Here is a 21,789-nt window from a genome sequence, read left to right on the forward strand (position 1 = left end):
AAAAAAAAAAAAAAAAAACAGAAACCCGGGGTTAAATTTGACGTCTCAATGTCCCAGCAAAAGTTTTCTAGTCTCTATTACCTTTTCTTTACAACTGCTAAGCATTGAAACGATAGACAGACAGACAGATTGTACTGATAAAGCGGGTGACCAATCGTCTGTCAGTATCGAAAGACAGATGTGTCCATTACTATATACATGGGGATGAATTGGAATGTGATTACCGACGAATGTCACCTAAAATTTCATATAATTTATCGCAATTGTTCGCAGATATGACAGCAACAAAGTTGTATGCAGCTCTCATCCGGATGCTCCTCTTATTGAGGATTATCGAGCTGGAGACATGATTTGTTCTGAGTGTGGTTTAGTTGTTGGAGACAGGTTTGATGCTTTAATTACTAAAAAAGCGACCAAAAAACATGTACTTCTTTACTTTTAGAGTTATTGATGTAGGTTCAGAATGGCGTACATTCAGTAGTGAAAAATCTGGTGTGGATCCTTCGCGTGTTGGTGGACCAGAAAATCCTCTCTTAAATGGATCTGATTTGACCACAATGATTGGGCCAGGCAGAGGTACGTCTATTGTGGCTGTTAAAACAAAGGTTACATTTTTAAAGATTCTCTATATTGTAGGTGATGCTTCATTTGACGAATTTGGAATGGCCCGGTATCAGAACCGAAGAACAATGAGCAGCTCAGATAGAGCTCTCATTAATGCTTTCAAAGAGATTAATTCAATGGCAGACAGGATTAATTTACCCAGAACTATTGTTGATAGGGCAAATAATCTTTTTAAACAAGTCCATGATGGTAGAAATTTGAAAGGTTTGTTGTGTAAACTGTTGCATGGACTTTATTTTAATTTTGACTTTATCTAGGACGCTCTAACGATGCTATTGCCTCAGCCTGCCTTTACATTGCATGTAGGCAAGAAGGTGTTCCTCGTACATTTAAGGAAATTTGTGCTGTTAGTAAAATAAGTAAGAAAGAAATCGGAAGATGTTTCAAGTTAATTCTAAAAGCCTTGGAAACTTCAGTTGATCTCATAACAACAGGTGATTTCATGTCACGTTTCTGCTCCAATCTGGGACTTCCCAACATGGTACAAAGGGCTGCTACACATATTGCCAGAAAAGCTGTTGAATCTGATATTGTACCCGGTCGATCTCCCATTTCAGTTGCTGCAGCAGCAATTTACATGGCATCACAGGTATATAACACATTAGGGACGGCTTTTTTATATTATTAATGATTTACTATACTCTATGAAGTTCAGTATCAGTATTCAATAAATCAGATAATTTGATGATATCGCCGATTGTATCTTGATGCATTCTTGATGGGTACGAGACTCAAATAAATTCAGCAAGGTTTGTTGGGTTGTCTAAGTACTATACCCAGTTGTAGTCCGTGGTCTACCTATTTTTTTTTTCATAGTTCATTAATTACTTAATTTCCTGTACATTTTTAACGATTGAATTTTACTCGAGATATCCCATGTTTATTATTATTATTATTATTGTATTTATTTACCAATTTATATTTACATTGTACATAGTTAAATACGTTATTATTTTCGTTAGGCATCCGATGATAAAAAGAGTCAAAAGGAGATAGGTGATATAGCTGGAGTTGCCGATGTCACAATCAGACAGTCGTACAAGTTAATGTATCCACATGCCAGCAAGTTATTTCCTGAGGACTTCAAATTTGCTACACCAATCGAGCAATTACCAGTAATGTAAGGACAGTTTATTTTTTAAGTTTATTTTCTGTCAGTTGTTTATGGTAATTAATTAATTCGTATTTAGGGTAAACTTCAATACTGTAATTTCTATTTTTATTGAAGACATATTAATTACAGGAATAAGTCCATTTGTATAAAGACTTTTGCATAGGCTATAAAACTTTAGTTAGAAGTCAAATCATATTATTTGATTGAAACCTATCCCAGGGTTCCGCACATGTGCATATCACTAATAAGAGTCCTTGATTATATCTTCTAAAAAACTTTCCATATCTCGAATCTCTTCTTCATCTATAATTTCATCTGACTGATAATCATTGTTCTCATTTTCTGCAAATGATAGATTTAATTGTACATATGTACAAAAAGGTTGAAAGTTAGTCTTACCTTCGCCTGAAGAATCAGAATCATAAAGTCTACCCTCTTCCTCATCCATATCATCTTCTGTTTCTCTTAAATCGTTATTTATATCTGCTTGATCCTGCAAAGGACTTGTGCTATCAACGGCCTCTAATACATATTGATTTACAATTTCTCTGCACTGATTGGTAAAGTTTTCAGGCAACCAGCCATTTTTAGGATGACATTTTGCATCTGGAGGGACTTTGGGTAACTTCTCAAACATCAATTGTATTTCAGGCAATTGTAAATCGCAATACTAAAATATTTTTTAATAGATTAGGTTTTTTTGAATTGGTATCAATATAATATTGTACTTGGTACAGCGTTTGTCTAAATGCAGGAATAACACCTGGACGTAATATGTAATGATTTTCTGTGGGAACTTCGGCAGTTTTATTATCATCGAAAAGGTGGTCCTCCAAGCGGAATTTTTTTATATTTGTTAGGTCTCCGTGAAACCCGTAAGCTTTGGGTGTAGCTCTAGCACTTACTCTTGCTTTCAACCCAGCTGAAAAGATGAACGGTGTTAAATAATTAATTTCCTATACCATTTATTAGTTCTAAAATGTTACCAACTGCTCGAATCCGATAATCAAACGTTTGATAAATGCGCATATTCGGGTCTTTTCTGGGGTCACAACCAAATCGTACCCACATTATTCGCCACGGCCCTGTTACCATATGATATGCCACATGTGAAATTAAGTGTTTTAGTCTAGTTGAAGATATTTGTGTATGATGTTGGATTCCAGTTTTTGACCAAATTGGCCTGTCGGAAAACAGCTAAAGAAAGGAATATTTAATTATAATGTAATGATTCATTTCTGTATTATACTTACTTGTTTTATTTTTTCCAACTCGTCAGAAAGGTCTATCTTTACAATGGGGCACATTTCTAAGGGCGGTGGTTTACTTGGACATGATTGATCTTCAAATTTCATAAAAACTGTGTGGGTAGTTCTAGACTTTCTTGTATTTGTTACTATATGTTTGCCTTCTTCTTCAAGAGCATTTTTTCTCTTTGGCAAATACCTATTTGCGATTTCAGGTCTAGAGCTTTTCTTGAACACTTCAGATCTATCATATCTTATATCAATTGGGCGAGAATGTCTTGAAAATACCCCCGGTGGAAAAAAAAGGGGGAGGTTTTTTGCATCATCAGACCTGCAGCATATTTTAATGTTACATATTAATTCAAATTTTGATCGATAATATTACATTAAATAGGATAAACTTGGTAATGTCTTAGGAAAAATGCTATTATGAATATTTATCAACTGAGAACTGGATGACTCCTTTTCATCTTTTGGTATTAAGGGCAAATACTGAAAATCGCACATTCCTAGAATATAAAAGGTTCAATGGAAAATTGTGCTTATTATAATTGCAAAACTTTCTTTTAAATTTGACGGTCATAGCCGTCACCCCTACTACATCGTACTCATAAATTGGAGCACAATTTTCTTTAAGCTCTTGAGAAGTTAAATTAACTTTGGGCTGGCGGATCTTTATTTTGACTAATATTCCCGGTTTTTTTTCTTTATCTCCATAACAAGATTTACTGTACATATCATCTGGTCTAAACTTCAATTCGATGTACTTTTTTCTTGTGCCAACTTCCTGTGATTACAATTTTAGATATAAAGGTAGTAAGAATACTTCAGTATAATATAAATCACAAACCATTTCTAACGTGTTTAAGCCTCCTAAAGTTTCCAACATTTTGTCTACATTGTTAACAATACCAGGATATTCTATGCACATCAGTTTTCTCGAAAAGTCATGAAAATGCTCATGTACTGTTGAACCACCTTCTTTATTTGGATTAGTATTATCATCAACTATTTTCAATTTAAACATTTTCACAGTTTTCTGAATCTCCTTTAGAATTTTCTCTTATACTTGTTGTTTTGTTTCATTATCTTAGGTTATATCCAGCTATTTCCATAGATTATTGTTATGTATGTCAAACATAATAATTTCCGTAAGTTTCATGGCATATTGGTAAGCGGTGTCCATCCATAGACAGTGTATGGCTAAATAATCATTCTTAAATGAAGAATAATAAACAATTTAATAAGTATTGTCTATGATAAGTATGTAATAAGTATAATCTATGGTAATACGTTGTCTATGGTAATAAGCTGTCTATGGTAATAAGTCTAATAAGTGAAATGTCAAAGTAAATAGGTTTTTCTGCTTTCTGCTAAGTTTTAGTGGGTAGTTTGTAAATAAATCACTATTTTTGTTATGTCTGACGTTACTAAAGCTCAAAAATTAGCTGCAGCTAGAAAAAAGGTAAATAATTTCATTCCATTTAATAACGTGTTAACGACTAATATACAGAAGGCAGAATGGACACATCATCGTTTTCATTTCAATTGCAACATTTTAGTATAAGGTACACTAATTAACGTATTATTTCAGCTAAAGGAATTTAAGCAAAAGCATAAAGGCGATATTAAGGAAAAAGAAACTGAAAAAGGCATTGAAATTTGTGAAAGTTTAGGAAGTTCTACCCATAGCTCTTTAAATGGAAGTATTTTAGACACAGGGATACATCCAAAGGAGTTTTTCAATGTGGAAGGCAGTCATAATAACGTGGAAAACAACAAGGATACATTGATTCCAACCTTAAGTAGTTGTAATTATGCTGAAGGTGAAAGTAAAAAATTACCATATGAAATACAAAATGAAGATAATGTTACTGAATTTCAACATTTTAATTTAATCAGCTTTCCCCAGACACATCCAAGTATATTTGACGATTCGATTAAGTGAGTTGGTTTTGAGAATAATATATTTTAAATAAGTTATTTAATGAAGCATTTTAAATTGGTATTTATATTTTTATTTTCTGTGTTAATGTTACTTTGCTTAGGAAATTAATATTTGTCTATTTTTCCAGTATGACTATGCAATCACAACAGATTGTTAATAATTCAGAGGAATTGAATATTATACAATTACAACCAGACAAATTACAAAATCTTGAAACTGTAGCTGCAGAAAATGTCAATCAGGTAAATGCTGAAAAAATGCATTTGTCTGGTACTGAAAGTTTAAAACAACTATCATCTCAGATAAATAACTTGATAAAAGAGAGTGACAGTTACTCACAAGCTGATATTGTTTGCAATAGTCTGTCTGGCTTGGAGAAACGTAATCAGGAATTAGCTGCTCAGCTACAAGAAATTCAGATAGAGAAGGAAACCTTAAAGACTCAAATTGAAGAGAGAGAAATAAGAATACGCAATTTAATAGCAGAAAATGAAAATAGTAAGTATTTCATAATGATAATATTCCTATGAAAAGTCTATCATAAGATTTACAATATGTTGTGAAAAAAGCATAATAAATTGTATATCAGAAATGTGGACAAATCAGGATGTTAAACAACAATTATGTTATTATTTCTTCGACGTTTCGACTCCTTTATTAACTCTACATCAGGTATCTGGAAAAACATAATGTTTTATATTCGTTTAAGGTAAAATTGAACTTCAAACAAAATTAAATAGAGAACTAGGTCCTCTAAAAGAACAGCTCCAAACACATGCACAAACCTTAGGAATTCTGGTTGCAGAAAAAACGGAACTTTCTACGTCTTTATCTCAATCACAGCTGACCTTAAAACAAAAAATTGCAGAATGTGAAGAATTACAAGGAAGGTTAAGAACTTCGCGAGGCCGTGTTGCTGATTTGGAAAAGGAGCTCAATTTTTTTCGACAAGAAAAGGCAAAAATGGAACACCTCATTAATTCAGATGAGATGGAAGGAAGGAACAAAGAACTAAGTATCCTAAAGGAAAGATTGAATGAAGTAAATCAGGATCTTTTGGAAATTAAGGAGAAATATAACTCGAAAAGCGAAGAAAACAGATATCTACAAAATCAAATTCAAGATCTCTCGCATCAGTTGTCTTTAGCGCAACTGAGACTTCAACAAGTCACCGCTGGTGAAAAACATCAGAATGATGTAGAAATTGAAGCTCTCGCTCAGGAAAAAATTCAACTTGAAAAACGAGTAAGTTTTTATTTTTCATTAACAACTATAAACCGTTGTTTAAAATAACTATTACGACAATTTAACAGGTAAAGGAACTGAGCGAGTCTTTAGCAGCAACAACAGCCGAACGCGATCAGTCGAGTGTGCATTATCAGCATTATACAGAACAACTTAATGAACAAGTCAATAATTTGGCATCTCGATTACAAAATTTGACCCAAGAAAACGAACGACTTTCCTCCCGGGAACAAGAACTGGTCCGTCACATTGGGGAATTAGAAAAGAGATTACAGAATCTACAGGACGAACGTTTAAATGAAATTTCTTGCAGTAACGGTAGCACCGTTGTTACCGATGAAAATGTGTTGATGGATTTACAACAACTACGACATGATAAACAAATTCTCTCAGACAAGTGTCAACAGCTGTTGGAAGATAAAAGACTGTTAGAAGAAGAAATACACTTTCACGAAGAGAAAGAGCGAGATTTTTCCGAGCAGTTGGAACAAGCCCGGGAGAACAGGCCCGATTTATCCAAATTAATGGCTTCCATCGAGAGCGATAAAGTTGCCGCTGCAAGAGCCGTATCTCAAAATGCAGAGCTGAAAGCTCAACTAGAAGAAATGCAACAAGCATTCATCAAAGCCGTAAGTTGCTGATTAACAATAAATAATTTATCCCGTTAATTTTTCCACTTACAGAGTAATGATAAAATGGAATTGATGGAAAAACTAACTTCTTCAAAATATGAAATTACTGAGTTACAAGAAAAATGTGAATATTTGGAGAGTCAACTTCAGAAACTGGACAACGCACTCGTTATAAAAGATCAAGAACTTCTTAAAGAAAGAGAAAATGTAGAAAATCTTAACAAACAACTATTCCAATACGACCAATTGAATGATCGATTAAGGCATTACGAAGCCAAAAATAGCGGTCTTGAAATGCTGCAAAACGAAATGTTACAGACCAGACAGCAGTTACAAACTCTACAAGCCGAAAATTTACATTTAAAAGAGCTTATTCGATCGAGTCAACACACTGCACTAGAACAAATAAACGAAATCGAATATAACAAATTAGTAGAAACTAACAATATAATTAATAATGAAGCCGTTAAAAATGAAAAAGTGAAAAAACAAGAGATATTAATTATAGACAGAGATGATAACAAGAAAGAAACAAGCGACGACCAACTTTTATCGAAATATTTAAGTGATATAGAGGAATTAAAACAAAAGAACAAAGAACTTGAGTTGCAGGTAAACCGGTAAAAATATTTCTTTTTATAATGAACAGGCCACAGCCCACAATACAAAACGAATAAAAAAGTAACAATATAGAGAAACATGGTGTAATTGACATTATTGTTTGTAGGTATACAGGACGAGCAAAGACAAATTATCCGAAGTAAATGATAACAACAATGATTCATACTTCGGAAGCAGTGAAGTAATGTTAAACAAAGAAGAAGCAATGAAACATTTGGAAGAAAAGTTTCTTCAGACCATGGAGGAGGTGGCGAATTTGACGGAAGAAAAACATCGTTTGGAGCATCTGGTTACCCAACTACAGAGCGAAACTGAAACCATTGGAGAGTATGTTACACTCTATCAACATCAGAGGGCCATTTTACAACAAAGAACTCTCGAGAAGGACGAACAGCTAAAGAAATTGCAAGAAGATCGAACCGAGGTGAGTACTTTTAAAGGATATATTTTTATATATTAGGTGCAAAGGTAAAAATGAATGTATAGCAACGAATTTGTGGGACAGCTTATAGTATTTCGGATCACTATAATTGCACCCGAAATTTCTTATAGGTCAAATCGAAATTAGAATTGCTCAATTTGCTCGTTAAAAAGTTGATCGAGGAGAAAGGAACGACAGTAACCTCCGAACTTCTCCGTCAACAGCATAAAGCGAACGACAACAAACTGTTATGTTCCGAACACGCCTACATACAAGAAGAAATAAATAAAATTAGAGCGGAAAATAAGCTAGACAGTTCGAACGATTCGATTGAAAGTGTTGATCACGGCGGCAATTCGACTGCTCAACAGATAATTTCATTACTATCGGAAATTAAAACGAGCAGCCTGGTACAATCGCCAGATATGATTGATAATTTTCATCCCTGTGGATGGTGTTCGGGTCAACTAATAACAATATAGTTAAAAAAGAACCGCTAGCCTTTATAATACTAATTGATGCTTTAATAATTTCAGTTAATACATTAAATGATGATTAAATACATAGGTATGGTCTTAAAAAAAAAAAAAGAAAAAACAAACAATGGCACATGTGATATACATTTCAATTTTTACAAACAAGTTTTAAAAGCTATGTACTTACGCTGTTGGTGTTGAATAAAACGTTCACCTTGAATATAATGCCGTTTTTAACCTGATCAATAAATAGTCCTGGTCTTCTTCATACGATTTTATCGCTCTCAGTTCATAATTATCATTATAGTCATACCTTTTTTGCATACCAATTACACAGTTGTTCTTATAACCTCGTCCTTTATTTAACTAATTAGAAAATACCGATATATAAGTATATACTACTTTTTATATGCATTATATTTTCTAATATTCCACTTATTAATTTTTTAAAGTTTACTCTAGTTAATGCATAAAAATATATATATATAATACCAGATGTGTAACTGTAATACGGCTGAGTTACAAATCATTTTTATTCTGTATTAGCCTAGGTGTTATTCAATGGAAACAATAACATCAGACATTTAAGTAAAGAAACAATAACCGTGAATATTCTACTTAAAAATAAGATATATAGTGGAATGTCAAAATGCGTAGTTTCTTCCAACTAATTTTCTTATACATATATTTATGTGAAAAACATTTTAACCCCAGACTCTAACATTCTGGTCCCAGCTGCTGGTAACGACAGCTATACCATTTGGGGCAACCGTGAGAGATGTCACTCTGTTTTCGTGTCCCGGCAAGCAACCTGCATAAGAGACGATACGTAACAGATTGATAATAGAACAAGATGAAAATTCCTAATTTTTTTAACTTTACCATTGTGTTGATTTTTTAACGTATCCCATATGTGTATATTGTTGTCATCGGAACCGCAGAGCAAAAATCGGCCACTAAGGGACAAACCGCAGCTCGTGAAGCCGCTCGATTTGTTCGGGGGTTCGTACAGGGCCATTTGCTGATCACTTCTTATGTCGAACAGTCTTGCGGATTTGTCTTCGGACCCAGTACAAAAAGCTTGAGCGCTCGGGTGAAACTGCGGAAATAAATAAAGAGCTCCTTTATATTTAGAAAGATACTTGCAAAACTGGCAACGTACACAAACCGAATTGACATCAGCTTCGTGTCCGAAAAATGTTTGTTTCGGTTTTTCTTCTCTTATATCCCACAACCGACAAGTTTTGTCTACACTTCCCGTAACGTACATGTTGTTTTCCGGCGATAAACTTATGGACACGACGTCCCCATTATGTCCCGGGAAGTCAGCGGTTTTTTTACCCGATTCCAAATCCCACATACAACTTAAAAATTAAATATGTACAATTATTTATTTTTAATGTCATTTGCCTTATGTTTAATTAAAATTGACATACATTTTCATATCTCCTGATCCGGTAATTAAGGTCTTGTCGTCTAAAAATCTACACGAACTTAAAAATCCTTCGTACCCAGCCAATTCTCTTGTCATTTTTGCTACCCCAGTTGCGTCCCTATTATTAACATCATAAACTGTGCACATGTTATCCATACCGCCGCATGCTACAAATGAAAAATTTTCATGTGTAATATGTACAGTAGAAAATTTTTAATTGAATAAATAAAATTACCAACGAAATTTCCGGACGGTGAGAACGCCACACTCATTACCCACGACGAGCGCAGTGGCACAATTTGTACTTTATTACCAGTATAAGTGTCCCAAATTATTAGTTTTCCGTCTAGCGATCCACTTACGCAATGCCTGCTGTCTCCACTATAATGTACCGAATTTACTTTGTTTAAATGACCTTTCATCAGCTTTTTTGTCGTTAATTTAACTTTAGGAGCATCTGCTACCCCACTACAAGTTTCTTCCAATTTTACATCTGCTGCTCCCTGTTGAGCTTCCTGAAGTGTATTATATATTAATTACAAATTTCAAAAGTTAATTTTTATTTTCTATAACTAGAAATTTATCTGCTTGTCCTCTGCCTGAATTTTGAATTTGTAGTACTACAAATATTACCTTCAATTTTTCATACAATTCTTCTAACTCTTTTCTCAATGCTTGAGTTTCAGAATCGCCCTTGGGAGGCATCTTACTTTTAATTTTTCCAGACTTGCTAATATACTTCTTTGAAAATTCAAGCGAAGACTAAAAGCAGTCGAAGTAACGGTATTTTTAATCCAGTTTGCTAATTTAATAAACACGTGTTATCCTGTGTAGTTAAGCTGCTTTGTAGCCTTAGAAAAACCGATAATATATTGATTTGTCTTGGTATACTGTTACAATTACGTTTTCAGTTTAAAATTTAATTTAGGAATATCAAAGAAAACGAAAATTAGGCGGCTATGATTTTCAGACCAGTGTTAAGAAAGAAAATTATCTATAATCTAAATTTAATTAAAAGGAAATGAGGCACATTTTAACATAAAATTTTACGAGAGAATACGTTACTGCTAAACACATTTGCAGAAAATGTTTTAAATTAAATGAAAAAGATTCTTTTAACTCTTTTATAACTTTTAATTTATTTAATTTGCATACTTGCAGCAAATTAACATTACAAAGTTTTTTGTACTATCAACTTTATTAAACCTAGTAGCTAATTTTGCATAAAAGTCCGAGCTTTTATGGCATAAAAGTCCGTAGATTAATAACAGTTTGTGTTAGTTGGTAAAAAGATTGGTTGGTTACTACTGTTAGTTACGTTGGTTATCCTGTTATAACCTCTATAACTATGCCATAGAAAAGACTATGCTCTATGAGCTCTATGTATAACCTATAACCGAAGGAAGAATATATGTGAATATATGTTATTAAAAAGGCAATAATATTTATTTTGTGCGGTTGTTGTAACGTTTTTTTGTGGAAAGTTTCGTGATGGAAACCGAAAATAAAGAAAATATTGATGAAGCAGAAGAGAAAAGTCCTTCTTTTAAACCATGGCATGTTCTATATGCTGTAGACACTGATGCATCGATGTTTATTAGAGGAAATGATTCAAAGACTCCATTCCAAAAGTGTCTTAAAGCGTTACTGTATCTTGCTGACTCCTCTCTGTTATTGACACCTCGTACGATGAAATCCCCACTTGGTGTTTTTCTATCAGAAAATGATATCAGAAAAGCAAAATTGATAGGCTTTGACCAAAGCATGCCTGAAAATGTAAAATTTCTAAAATCATTGATAGAAAAGGCAACAGATGAACTTCAACAACTTTATGAACGTCCTGGATATTTTGATTTTGGTGATTTCTTATTATTCTGTAAACATCAACTGGATCAGCTTAAAACGGACCCATTCAAAACTACAATTGTTTATATAACAAATGTTAGCAATCCTGTAAATGATGATGAGCAACTTAAAATTAAAGTATTCAATACTGTGAGAAATTTAGAAGAGCAGAAAGTCTTTTTAAAAATAATTACAATGAATCCTTTCTTTGATGTAGATGATTTTTATGCAGGTGAGCTCCAAGCAATTTTTATATTTTACATGGTTAATTTGTAAATTTTCATTTCCTAGAACTGCTTAATGGATTGGAGATTCAAAAAATTCAATATGTAGAATCTGACAGTGATCTTGAGGAATTACTTGCTTCACTAATTAAAATTAAAACTGTAAAAATTTCCTATAAGTTGTATCCATTTCCTGGAAATGAAAAGAAATATTTCAATCTTTCCAGTATTTCATATGTAAGAGACAATGAAATTAAAAATAATGTATCAGTAACCAAAACTGACCATGCACAAGTGAAAAAAATGTTCCATCACACAAAGGAAATTCCTCCCTATGTCACTGTCTTAAACCCTGGAAATAAAGGGCTGTCTCCTTCTGTTGAATTTACTAAAAAGGAGGCAGATGCACTACTTAAAACAAATAATTTGCCAGTTGGCTTAACATTGTTGTATACTTGTGAAAAAATTAGCAACCCTTACTGGTTCATTAAGCCAGTCACCATATTTCAACACAACAAAATGGAAACAAATCAGTATTATATTTACCTGTGGAACAGTCTTGTTAAGTTAGAACTGGTAATGATATGCTACTTTAAAAAAAGAGATAATGGAAAGGTACATTTTGTTGAGTTAGAGCCAAAATTAGTAGACAACATCCAGTCATTTCTTTGCAAGTATCTACCTAATGCTGAAGAAATTAAGGCACACGAACCATTAGATTCTGTGGATATTCCAAAACTGGCTGAACAAAGCATGAAAGACATAATTGAAAAATTATCATTTGATTATGATCCAAAGTTATTCAGAAATCAAATATATGAAAAAAAGGAAAAATATATAAAGAGTCAGCTGCTTGAAGAAGATTTTGTAGTGGATAAGCAGATGGAAAATGAGGCATTAAAGTCAAGTAAAAGAATTGATGAACACATCAAGGAAGAGACTGAAGTTCTAAACAACCTTTTCAAGAAAGGAACTAAAAGGAAGAACTGAATATGTAAACCATTCTTGTGTTAAAAAATATTTTGTACTTTAGTTTGTTTTTTACTTATAAACCATTGAAATCTTAATAATGAAGATATTATTCCTTAATACAATTAAAAAACCTAAATTTCTTACTTATTAAATCAGCCGAATGTAATAAAATCCCTCTGTTTTTGTAAAACACCAGTGAAAAGAATTTTATAGTTGAAATTTACCGGGGTGCACTTTCAACCACCAACTTCGTGATCTATACATACAGCTGCAGAAAGAACAAATGAAATAATTTTATAGAACCAGAAAATATTGATGAACGAAAACACTGATTTTGTTGCATACAACTGAATTATTTTACAAAATCAATTTTATTTATACTAAACGAAAAACATTATTCACAAAATCGATCATTATGCTTAAACAACTTTACTTTCCTAGATTATCAAATATGGCAGAGCGTTACTCTAAAAATTTAACTAATGAGAATCGTGAAAATAATGCGATACATGGGCAGCATTATGCAGTTAATTTTGGGCTGACTAGAGTAAACAACGTGAAATTTATTTGGAAACCATTAAACAGCTCATTTTTCGTGAGTTTGGCTTGCTCTTCACAGTTGTAAAACTTTGGAACGTTGCATTCTACAGTTAATTAAGGTGGTAATACATGTTTATTTTAATAATTATTTATCTATTGTCAATAAGATGCTCATCTATAATTATTTCACATTTATCTGCGTTGTGATGTAAAGTGCGTTAATCGTCATTTTATAATTCACTGATTTTACTTGCTTTTTGATGCAAGTTTTATTGTTTATTGTATTTCATATCTTATTTACATGATAGTGTAATTAATTAGAACTTTCTTTTAGGCGTTTAATGCCTTCCGTTATTAATAGTGTAATTAATATGTTTCTTGTTCATTTCTGCAGATTATTCAACAAATGGGATAGAAATAAAGTTCAGTTTGGTCCTACTGAAACAACCAATGTCTACATGGGCATCATCTTTCCTGGGCTGTATTCTTGATTAGCTGTTTACATCTTTGCCTTACAACATTATGAAGTTAATTTTCAATCGATGCGTGAGAGCAACTGGAGATTAATTTGAAATCCACGAAAACAAAACATTTTTTGCGATGGTATTATTGCTGGATTTATTTTGCTTTTCACACCTGCAAAGTTTTGAACGTTACAGTCTACAGTTAATTAAGGTGAGAATACTCGATAGTATGTAGTATAGTATAAAAAAATGGCATATAAACTATCTAAACGTATATTTTGACTTTAATTTGAACTTTTGAGTCAGAAGAAATGTGATAAGGATTAAATATCGTAACAGATGCTTATTTCGCTTATTAATAAATCATACATTGTGTGTCTATTATTTTAGCAGTCACATATTATCGACTAAAAGTAATTAATTATTTTTTTTATCTATTTCTACAGATTGGCTAACAAATGAGAGAAAATGAGGAAGTGAATTTTGACTGGATGTCTGCGCTGGTGTCCTTTTAGAATTTGGAATGCTTTTCACACATATTAACCACAGAACGTTACATTCTACAGATAATTCAGGTAAGTTATTAAGTTAATAATTTAATTAATTACACGTTATCATACTATTGCCAATTTGGTTAATAAAAGACGCCCTGGGACATAATGCATAGGATGACGAGCGTATGTTACTTCTTTGTACAATAACGTTAGATTGTCCATCGTTTTGCTGGGACTGTAGGTAATTGCAGACTTCAATTTATCGAAATTTTTTCTAAAAACGCCTGGTTGGCGTTTATAGCCCCATTACGTTTTGCTGATTTTGTCACAAAAAGTCACAGAGAACATCGATTTGCACTTCCAGCTCCCAATTTAAAAACGTTTTTATTTCTTCATTATTAATTTTTTAAAAGACGAATGTTTAATAAGTAGTCAGAACTGCTCCTGCAGTCTGACACTCAGAATACACTGCAGTGAAGTGGGTTGCCTATGTCAAGGACCAATGATCGCCAACAATATTTCAAACAATTTATATTTTAAATAGAAATTATGACGGTACTTTCGCNTGAACGCCTAGTCTTTAATTAGTAAAGAAAGTCAGAACTGCTCCTGCAGCCTGACGCTCCGAATACACTGCAGTGAAGTGGGTTGCCTATGTCAAGGGCCAGCGGACGCCAGCAATATTTGAAACAATTTGTATTTTAAATAGAAATTATGACGGTACTTTCGCGCGAAATTAAACGAGTGCGCTGTAGTCTAGATAAACATGGAAATGTTACAGCGCTAATCGAAATTTGTGAGCAACTAAATTTTTGGATTTTAATAAAACAGTGTAAATATATTTGGTACATAAGAAGTCTATGAAAATAATTATGATTTTACAACGCAACGCTGTTATTTAATTAATAAATTTTTATCAGTTTGTTGTGTATATTTCTCTAATATGGGCATTTTTTAACTTGTATTCTGTACATTACAATTTTTTATAGGATTTTTGATAGAGAAAGGTGATATGCTAAATATGCAGGCAAAAAACTGTTAGCGAGTTATACCTATAGGTACATATGTTATAAGCCCAGATAAAGGAAGTATTTAAAAAAAAAATATTGAGGAACGTTACAATACACATACGGTGTAAGATCTAGTGTACCGCTAGAGTGAAAAGTATATATTATGACGAAGCTTTTATATTGCAAAATAAGCAAAGCTTATTATGATCTTTTATCCCCGTATTACATATCTAACACATGCACATAATGCAGTGTCAATTAATTTCATTTAAGGAATACCAGAAAATGACTGTCTACTATGTCATCTTTTGGTACAAAATAACTACAGACGAGAGACTAATAATTTTATAAAAGATTCAAATTCTGAGTAACTAAAATGGACAGATTTTAAAATTGTGTGCATCCGTATATTCTACATCAAGGCAATTAATAATTCGGGAACAAGAAAATCAAACCACAGAAACTGTTTATTAATTTATCAAAAAACTTTAATTGTGCTCAAATTTTTTATAATTAACGATAAGTTACTTCTAAAATGTTAAACTGCATTTACCTAGTTTCTTAATTTCATTCGTTTAATGTTTAAAGAATTCAATTTCTTGTTCGTTTGGTCAAATTTTATTATACCAAAAGAATGCGATAAGCCCACAAGTCAACATTATCGTGAAGTTGTGTACCTGCGTATATTTTTATAATAGTTTAGACTATTTTTGTTTTGATGTTGGTCGTGTTCTTTTTATTTAATCGTGTATTTGCGTTGTCAAAGTATGAAATTCGAAGAAATTTAACATTTTTGTCATAATGTGGAGTTTGAGATCCCTAAATCGATGAGTTGGTTGACGATAATAAGTTAAGTTTGTCTAGAATTAGTTTTATTTGAAAAAATTATGATGAGCGTATAAAGATGTAATAAAGTAATAATAGTAACGGAGATAGATGCTTCTTTATCAAAGATAGCAATTGATTAAAAAGATGACTAATGTACTCCTTTTTTAAGTGCATATAGTAACAACGCAATGAATTTTTAATCTTCTGTCTAAACATTGAGGAATTATCCGAGCTTTCAGTTATAAAGTCCTTGTAAAAAAGTCATGCACATTCTTTTCCATAAGAAAGGGAAAACTAGCTGTAATTTTGAATTATCTCAAATGAAAATTAAAATTTCCCACCCTCATGCCAACGAAAGATGATGTCAATTTTTCACAACGGTTTTATAACTAAAACTTCTTACGTTCCTATATAATATGAACAATAAGTACATTCTAACTGTTTTTTTCTTTTCTTATATGAGCAGTAGTCTATATCATCTAAGCCATCTTTTCGTTTTCTTTAAACACCTGAATGAAATTAGTTGACTGCATTATGTATACGTATGCAAAGTACACATTATGTCATCTTTTGGTACAAAATAACTACAAATTGTAGTTAATTAGTTACCTAATAACTTTATAAAAGCTTAAAATTCTGAATAATTAACATACATCAAGGTTATTATTAATTCGGACATGGGAGAATTAAACCACAGAAACTGTTTGTTAATATTACTATATCTAATTACTGGAAAAACTTTAATTGCGTGCAATTTTTTTAAAAATAACAATAAGGTAGTTCTAAAATGTTATACTGCAATTAGCTAGTTTCTTAATTTCGTTCGTTTAATGTTTAAAATTCAACTTGTCCGTTTGGTCGAATTTTATTATATCCAAATGTGCATATATCTTTAAGAGTTGTGATCAGGCGATGGAACTCTCACGAAGCAAAAACGCAGATAAATTGAATTCTGTAAAACGGGGATGAAACTAAGCACGCGATTGGTTACAGCGTCGCAGACATCTAATTTAACGCATCTGATTGGCGTTTGTCTACGTCATCAGTGCTTCATGTGGTAGCAATCGCAATTTCGCGACAAGCCTGAGAGGCGTTTGGCACATCATAAGTTCATAAAGTTTCGAGGTGGAAGGACGTGCTTTCGCGTCTCTTAAATTCAACTTATCCAGCTAATTTTTTCGCAAAATTACTTTTAATTTATTCTACGTCTGAAAGGTTAGTTTGATTGATTCATATTCTATTATTATTCTCCGTATTTGCCCACAACAAATTGACAAAATATTAATTGCTCTTTATTGATCTGTTTGCCACCGTATCTGTTTCAGATCGACGTTGGAGAAGACAAAGATGACCCAGTAGTTGAAATAGTTCTTTGGCTTGATTGATTCATATTCTATTATTATTCTTCGTATTTGCCCACAGCATAAATTAAATTGACAAAACTTTTAAAGTTTATATCTTGACACAGACATCAGGTGGCCACGTCGCCATTTTTAATGTTTTGTTATTTTATTGGTTTTTGACTGGTTTTTTATTACGTGTTTTTGTTTTACTTCATGTTTCATTTATTTAATACGAGTGTTTAATTCTTTTTTTTTTTCCATTTTCCGCATATATTTTGACCTTTATTTGAGAGAAAGGTAGAAAAGAAAAGGATTAAATATTTAAGTTTTCTGCGTTACAGATATGTACCAAATTAATTAGTTAATAATTGTTTTTGTCGGTTTACACAGATTGGCCAACAATTGAGAGAGATTGGAACTGACATCTTTGCTTACTGAAAAGATAAGTCGTCTCCTATGGCGTTGTAGCTGTTAACCTTTCATCATGGAGGCTCTTGTAGTTAATTAAGGTGAGCATGTATACTATACTTTCTGTATGTTGTGTATTTATTTGATATTAACAAAGAAAAAGATTCAGCATTACTTTAACAATGTATCGTGCACATTACTTACTTAATACTTAATTAGTTATATCTGAACACTTTTTCATAAGATTTCATTTAACAGGAACATTAGAAGAACTCCGGATACCTTTAAATTATGAAATTATGGAGCATTGGTTGAATTAGTTCTCATTTGCCCTGCAAAGTAGCTGTGCCCATGGTTCTAAAGAAAGCATGAAAGTGCCTTTTTTTCATTGGGAACGAAGACAGTGTGCTGAAAAAGGATTTATGACAATGAAGTGGTATGTAACAGTATCAGTTAAAAATAGTAAATGATGTATTTAGATAACTTCAATTTCTTAGACATTTGTAATTTGCTTCAATAGACAACTTTTAAACAACGTTTCAGAAATGGCAGAAGCAGAATTAATGTGGAACAGATCTTTCCATTAGTGTGCATGTTACTGATTTATAGTGGTTTATTTTATTTAAAAATGGTAATTAATTACTTTTTCTTGCCTGTTTCTATATAGATTGTTGTCCCACAAATGAGAAGGAATTGCAGTTAATTTTGGTGCTACTAAAACAACCGATGCTTTTGACGTTGTAACATTATGCAGTTAATTTTTACCGTGACTATGGGAGGCAATTGGAAATTAATTAATTTGGATGCAACCGGAACAACAAATTATCTGCAGTGGTATCCCTCCTAGATTTGGTTGGTTTGCTGATCACACTGGCAGACTTTAGAACGCCACTTTCTACAATTAATTGAGGTGAGAATACATGACTTGATCAATATTAATTACTCTTTATTAATCTGTTGTGGAATTTCTGTTAGCTATTGTCAACAGTATAAATTGAGGTTATTGTGCATCTATATCACTTGACAGTTTTTATTTTCCACAGAATAAATTGATATTTATCATTGATGTATCCATAGACATATATTATGGATTTATCTATGAAGTTTATCTATCTATGGATTTTCTTTTTAACCTTTATCTGTTGTCTATGTCGTAAATTGACGTCGTGTTATTTGACATTAGTCTATGTCGTGATCTATGGTTGTGATGTAAAATGGCGTAAAATTGTTGTTTGTTTATTTTATAATTCAGCTATTTTACTTGCTTTTTGGTGCGTTTTTATTTGTGTTGCTTAATTATAAGTGTAGTTAATATGTTTTTTTGTCCATTTCTGCAGGTTATACAATAAATGAGAGAGAATTAATGTTCAGTTTGGTTATACTGAAACAGCCCATGTCTACATGGATGTGGTCTTTCCTGGATTATATTCTTGATTTGCTGTTTCGTCTTCGCCTTGTAACATCATGCAGTTAATTTCCAACCCATGAGTGAGTGCAACTGGACATTTATTTGAATTCCACTGAAATGAGAAATTCTCTGCTACGGGGTTCTTACTGGAGTTGGTTTACTTTTCACACCTGTAAACTTTGGAATGTTACCTTTTATAATTAATTAAGGTGAGGATACTTGATATACTTAATTTCAATTTCTCTTTATTAATCTGTTTGCCACCGTATCTGTTTCAGATCGACGTTGGAGAAGACAAAGATGACCCAGTAGTTGAAATAGTTCTTTATCTTACATGTTCTATCTAGTAGAATTCATTAAGTTCGTTTTATTCAAATTAATTTTTTATTTTGCATGTTTTTTTTGTTTTTGTAGTTGTAGTTTCTTATAGTTTATTTGATTTGGTTTTTATTTTGCATGCTTATTTTTGTTAATTTTGTTTGAAGTAATTGTTGATTGTAAATGTTTTTATTTTTTTTTGTTTGTAGTAGTAGTGTAGTAGTAGCACTAACTTGTTTAGTAGTTGTAGTGTAGTCTAACATGTCTCTTGCTTACCTCTTCGCTTAGCTTACTGCATATTCTTACTAATTTGCTTTGCATTTACCCTACGAGTTCTACATGATTCAATGTTTCGTTATCGTGTGTCTTCCTTCTCACCCTTGTGGACTTAGGGAGGGCCTCCCCGAACGACTTCCCTTGGGCTTAGCTATTTAGTTGATCTTAAAAGTGTCTTATACACTTTTCGCGAGTCTACTCTAGCGTTACTTCCTTTCAGACAGGGTACAGTGGGTTATCTGGAATAGGAGCAATAGGCGACTGCCCAGCTTGCCTTGGCGAAATCTGTCCGATCTTCTCTACCAAAGCTATTAGTATTTGTCGTTAGTCCTTGTAATTGCACTATTCGCTTTCAGGTAACCGAAGAAGACTGAAGACATCGTATTGTTTGCTTTTTATTGTATTTTCTTTGAAATTTCGTGTGTTTTCTGGTCTTTCTCTTACAGGTATTTTGTTTTTTACTGCATAAACTGTTATATCTTTATAATCATAACTTAGGTTGATATTTAAAATGTTTCTAAATTGATTTTTTGGTGTAATTGTTAAATTAAATTAATTATTTGTTTACGCTTTCAAAATTAATGTTCGTTTTGGGCGGATAGGGTGGCTATAAGGGGAGATGCGGAGGCCACAGAAGGTTAGGGAGGCTTTTTTCTCCCTAATCTTGCATTTAAATAATAATGGTATGACAGTTTATGTAGAAAATATGATGCTTTTTATTGTAATTGCTTTGAAATTTTATTGATTTTATTGTCTCTTACAGGTATTTTATTTTTAACTTTTATAAGTCCTTAAAATGTATTATATCTTAGACATTCTGTTTATATTAATGTATTGTTATTTGAAATAAATTTGTACTTTGTTATAATAAATGTAAATTGTATTTCTAAATAATAAATGTATTATCATTCTTTGGTATTTGAATAAATAAATAAACAAAGTATGCCTTTTTAATTTTATTCTCAACCTTAAACATCAGTAAAGTACAAAATAGCACAAGTACTGTAAAAAGAAATGTAATATTGTAAAGTTTTGAAAATAACCAGAGCCATCGTGTGTTCAGGAGCTGAACAATTTGAAAAAAAGCTGAAGTTAATTCCGCGCTTTATTTCTGAACTTGGAAAAAGACCCGACGCAACTTATGCTCTCCTAATACAAATGTTGAATTTTATGAAAATTTTCAGTTTTGATCCAAATACGAAGGTTGGTCGAAAAGTAATGGAAAATTCAAAAGGTGCTNTAGTCCTTGTAATTGCACTATTGGCTTTCAGGTAACCGAAGAAGACTGAAGACATCGTATTGTTTGCTTTTTATTGTATTTGCTTTGAAGTTTCATGTCTTTCTTTTACAGGTATTTTGATTTTTACTGCATAAACTGTTATATCTTTTTAATCATAACTTAAGTTGATATTTAAAATGTTTCTAAATTGATTTTTTGGCATAATTGTTAATTAAATGAAATATTTGTTTATTAAAATACATTTGGGTGGATAGGGTGGCTATAAGGGGAGATGCGGAGGCCACAGTAGGTTAGGGGGGCTTTTTTCTCCCTAATCTTGCATTTAAATAATAATGGTGTGACAGTTTATGTAGAGAATATGATGCTTTTTATTGTATTTGCTTTGAAAATTTTTAATTAAATTAAATATTTGTTTATTAAAATTCATTTGGGTGGATAGGGTGGCTATAAGGGGAGATGCGGAGGCCACAGTAGGTTAGGGGGACTTTTTTCTCCCCAATCTTTCATTTAAATAATAATGGTATGACAGTTTATGTAGAGAATATGATGCTTTTTATTGTATTTGCTTTGAAATTTTATTGATTTTATTGTCTCTCTTACAGGTATTTTATTTTTAACTTTTATAAGTCGTTAAAATGTATTATATCTTAGACATT

General features: G+C 32.2%; 5 protein-coding genes and 1 long non-coding RNA gene across 11 annotated transcripts in view; 4 read left to right on the forward strand and 2 right to left on the reverse strand.

Moving 5' to 3' along the window:
- LOC108742194 (transcription initiation factor IIB) overlaps positions 1-1,922 on the forward strand; it is a 3,069-nt gene extending 1,147 nt beyond the window's left edge. Inside the window, exons 2-6 of the mRNA XM_018477263.1 lie at positions 274-384; positions 443-576; positions 637-828; positions 882-1,213; positions 1,587-1,922. Of these exons, the coding sequence (XP_018332765.1) occupies positions 347-384; positions 443-576; positions 637-828; positions 882-1,213; positions 1,587-1,748 (858 nt within the window). The 5' untranslated portion in view covers positions 274-346 and the 3' untranslated portion in view covers positions 1,749-1,922. The remainder of the gene's footprint in view (positions 1-273; positions 385-442; positions 577-636; positions 829-881; positions 1,214-1,586) is intronic.
- LOC108742190 (general transcription factor 3C polypeptide 5) lies at positions 1,791-4,107 on the reverse strand. Its single transcript, XM_018477258.2, has 8 exons — positions 3,836-4,107; positions 3,550-3,772; positions 3,371-3,494; positions 2,992-3,316; positions 2,725-2,935; positions 2,467-2,660; positions 2,138-2,408; positions 1,791-2,080 (listed from the first exon to the last, which is right to left on the reverse strand). The coding sequence occupies exons 1-8, from the start codon at positions 4,010-4,012 to the stop codon at positions 1,980-1,982; spliced, it is 1,626 nt and encodes a 541-aa protein (XP_018332760.1). The 5' UTR covers positions 4,013-4,107; the 3' UTR covers positions 1,791-1,979.
- Positions 4,108-4,292: 185 nt separating this feature from the next.
- LOC108742212 (golgin subfamily A member 2) lies at positions 4,293-8,548 on the forward strand. Its single transcript, XM_018477303.1, has 8 exons — positions 4,293-4,450; positions 4,580-4,929; positions 5,061-5,431; positions 5,643-6,178; positions 6,247-6,807; positions 6,862-7,422; positions 7,538-7,855; positions 7,984-8,548. Exons 1-8 carry the CDS (start codon positions 4,403-4,405, stop codon positions 8,332-8,334), a joined length of 3,096 nt encoding a protein of 1,031 aa, XP_018332805.1. The 5' UTR covers positions 4,293-4,402; the 3' UTR covers positions 8,335-8,548.
- A 280-nt stretch (positions 8,549-8,828) lies between these two features.
- LOC108742213 (guanine nucleotide-binding protein subunit beta-2) lies at positions 8,829-10,724 on the reverse strand. Its single transcript, XM_018477305.1, has 6 exons — positions 10,397-10,724; positions 9,999-10,278; positions 9,765-9,930; positions 9,491-9,692; positions 9,211-9,427; positions 8,829-9,139 (listed from the first exon to the last, which is right to left on the reverse strand). The coding sequence occupies exons 1-6, from the start codon at positions 10,466-10,468 to the stop codon at positions 9,033-9,035; spliced, it is 1,044 nt and encodes a 347-aa protein (XP_018332807.1). The 5' UTR covers positions 10,469-10,724; the 3' UTR covers positions 8,829-9,032.
- Positions 10,725-11,097: 373 nt separating this feature from the next.
- Positions 11,098-18,242, forward strand: LOC108742214. Of its 6 annotated transcripts, none has more exons than XR_003231246.1 (8): positions 11,098-11,840; positions 11,900-12,826; positions 13,246-13,466; positions 13,739-14,019; positions 14,255-14,383; positions 17,038-17,355; positions 17,874-17,992; positions 18,150-18,242. XR_003231246.1 is itself a non-coding variant. In XM_018477306.2 (2 exons), the coding sequence occupies exons 1-2, from the start codon at positions 11,255-11,257 to the stop codon at positions 12,820-12,822; spliced, it is 1,509 nt and encodes a 502-aa protein (XP_018332808.1). In that variant the 5' UTR covers positions 11,098-11,254; the 3' UTR covers positions 12,823-12,940. The 6 variants fall into 6 exon arrangements, 1 of the variants encoding a protein (XP_018332808.1); XR_003231248.1 differs by having other exon boundaries at positions 17,134-17,355; XR_003231247.1 differs by having other exon boundaries at positions 13,246-13,463.
- A 425-nt stretch (positions 18,243-18,667) lies between these two features.
- Positions 18,668-19,601, forward strand: LOC108739920. Its single transcript, XR_003231251.1, has 3 exons — positions 18,668-18,801; positions 19,229-19,508; positions 19,578-19,601. It is a non-coding gene; the product is annotated as an uncharacterized LOC108739920 (long non-coding RNA).
- Positions 19,602-21,789: the final 2,188 nt, after the last annotated feature.

The sequence above is a fragment of the Agrilus planipennis genome, unplaced genomic scaffold (assembly GCF_000699045.2).
Source record: "Agrilus planipennis isolate EAB-ADULT unplaced genomic scaffold, Apla_2.0 scaffold283, whole genome shotgun sequence".
Lineage (NCBI taxonomy): Eukaryota > Metazoa > Arthropoda > Insecta > Coleoptera > Buprestidae > Agrilus > Agrilus planipennis.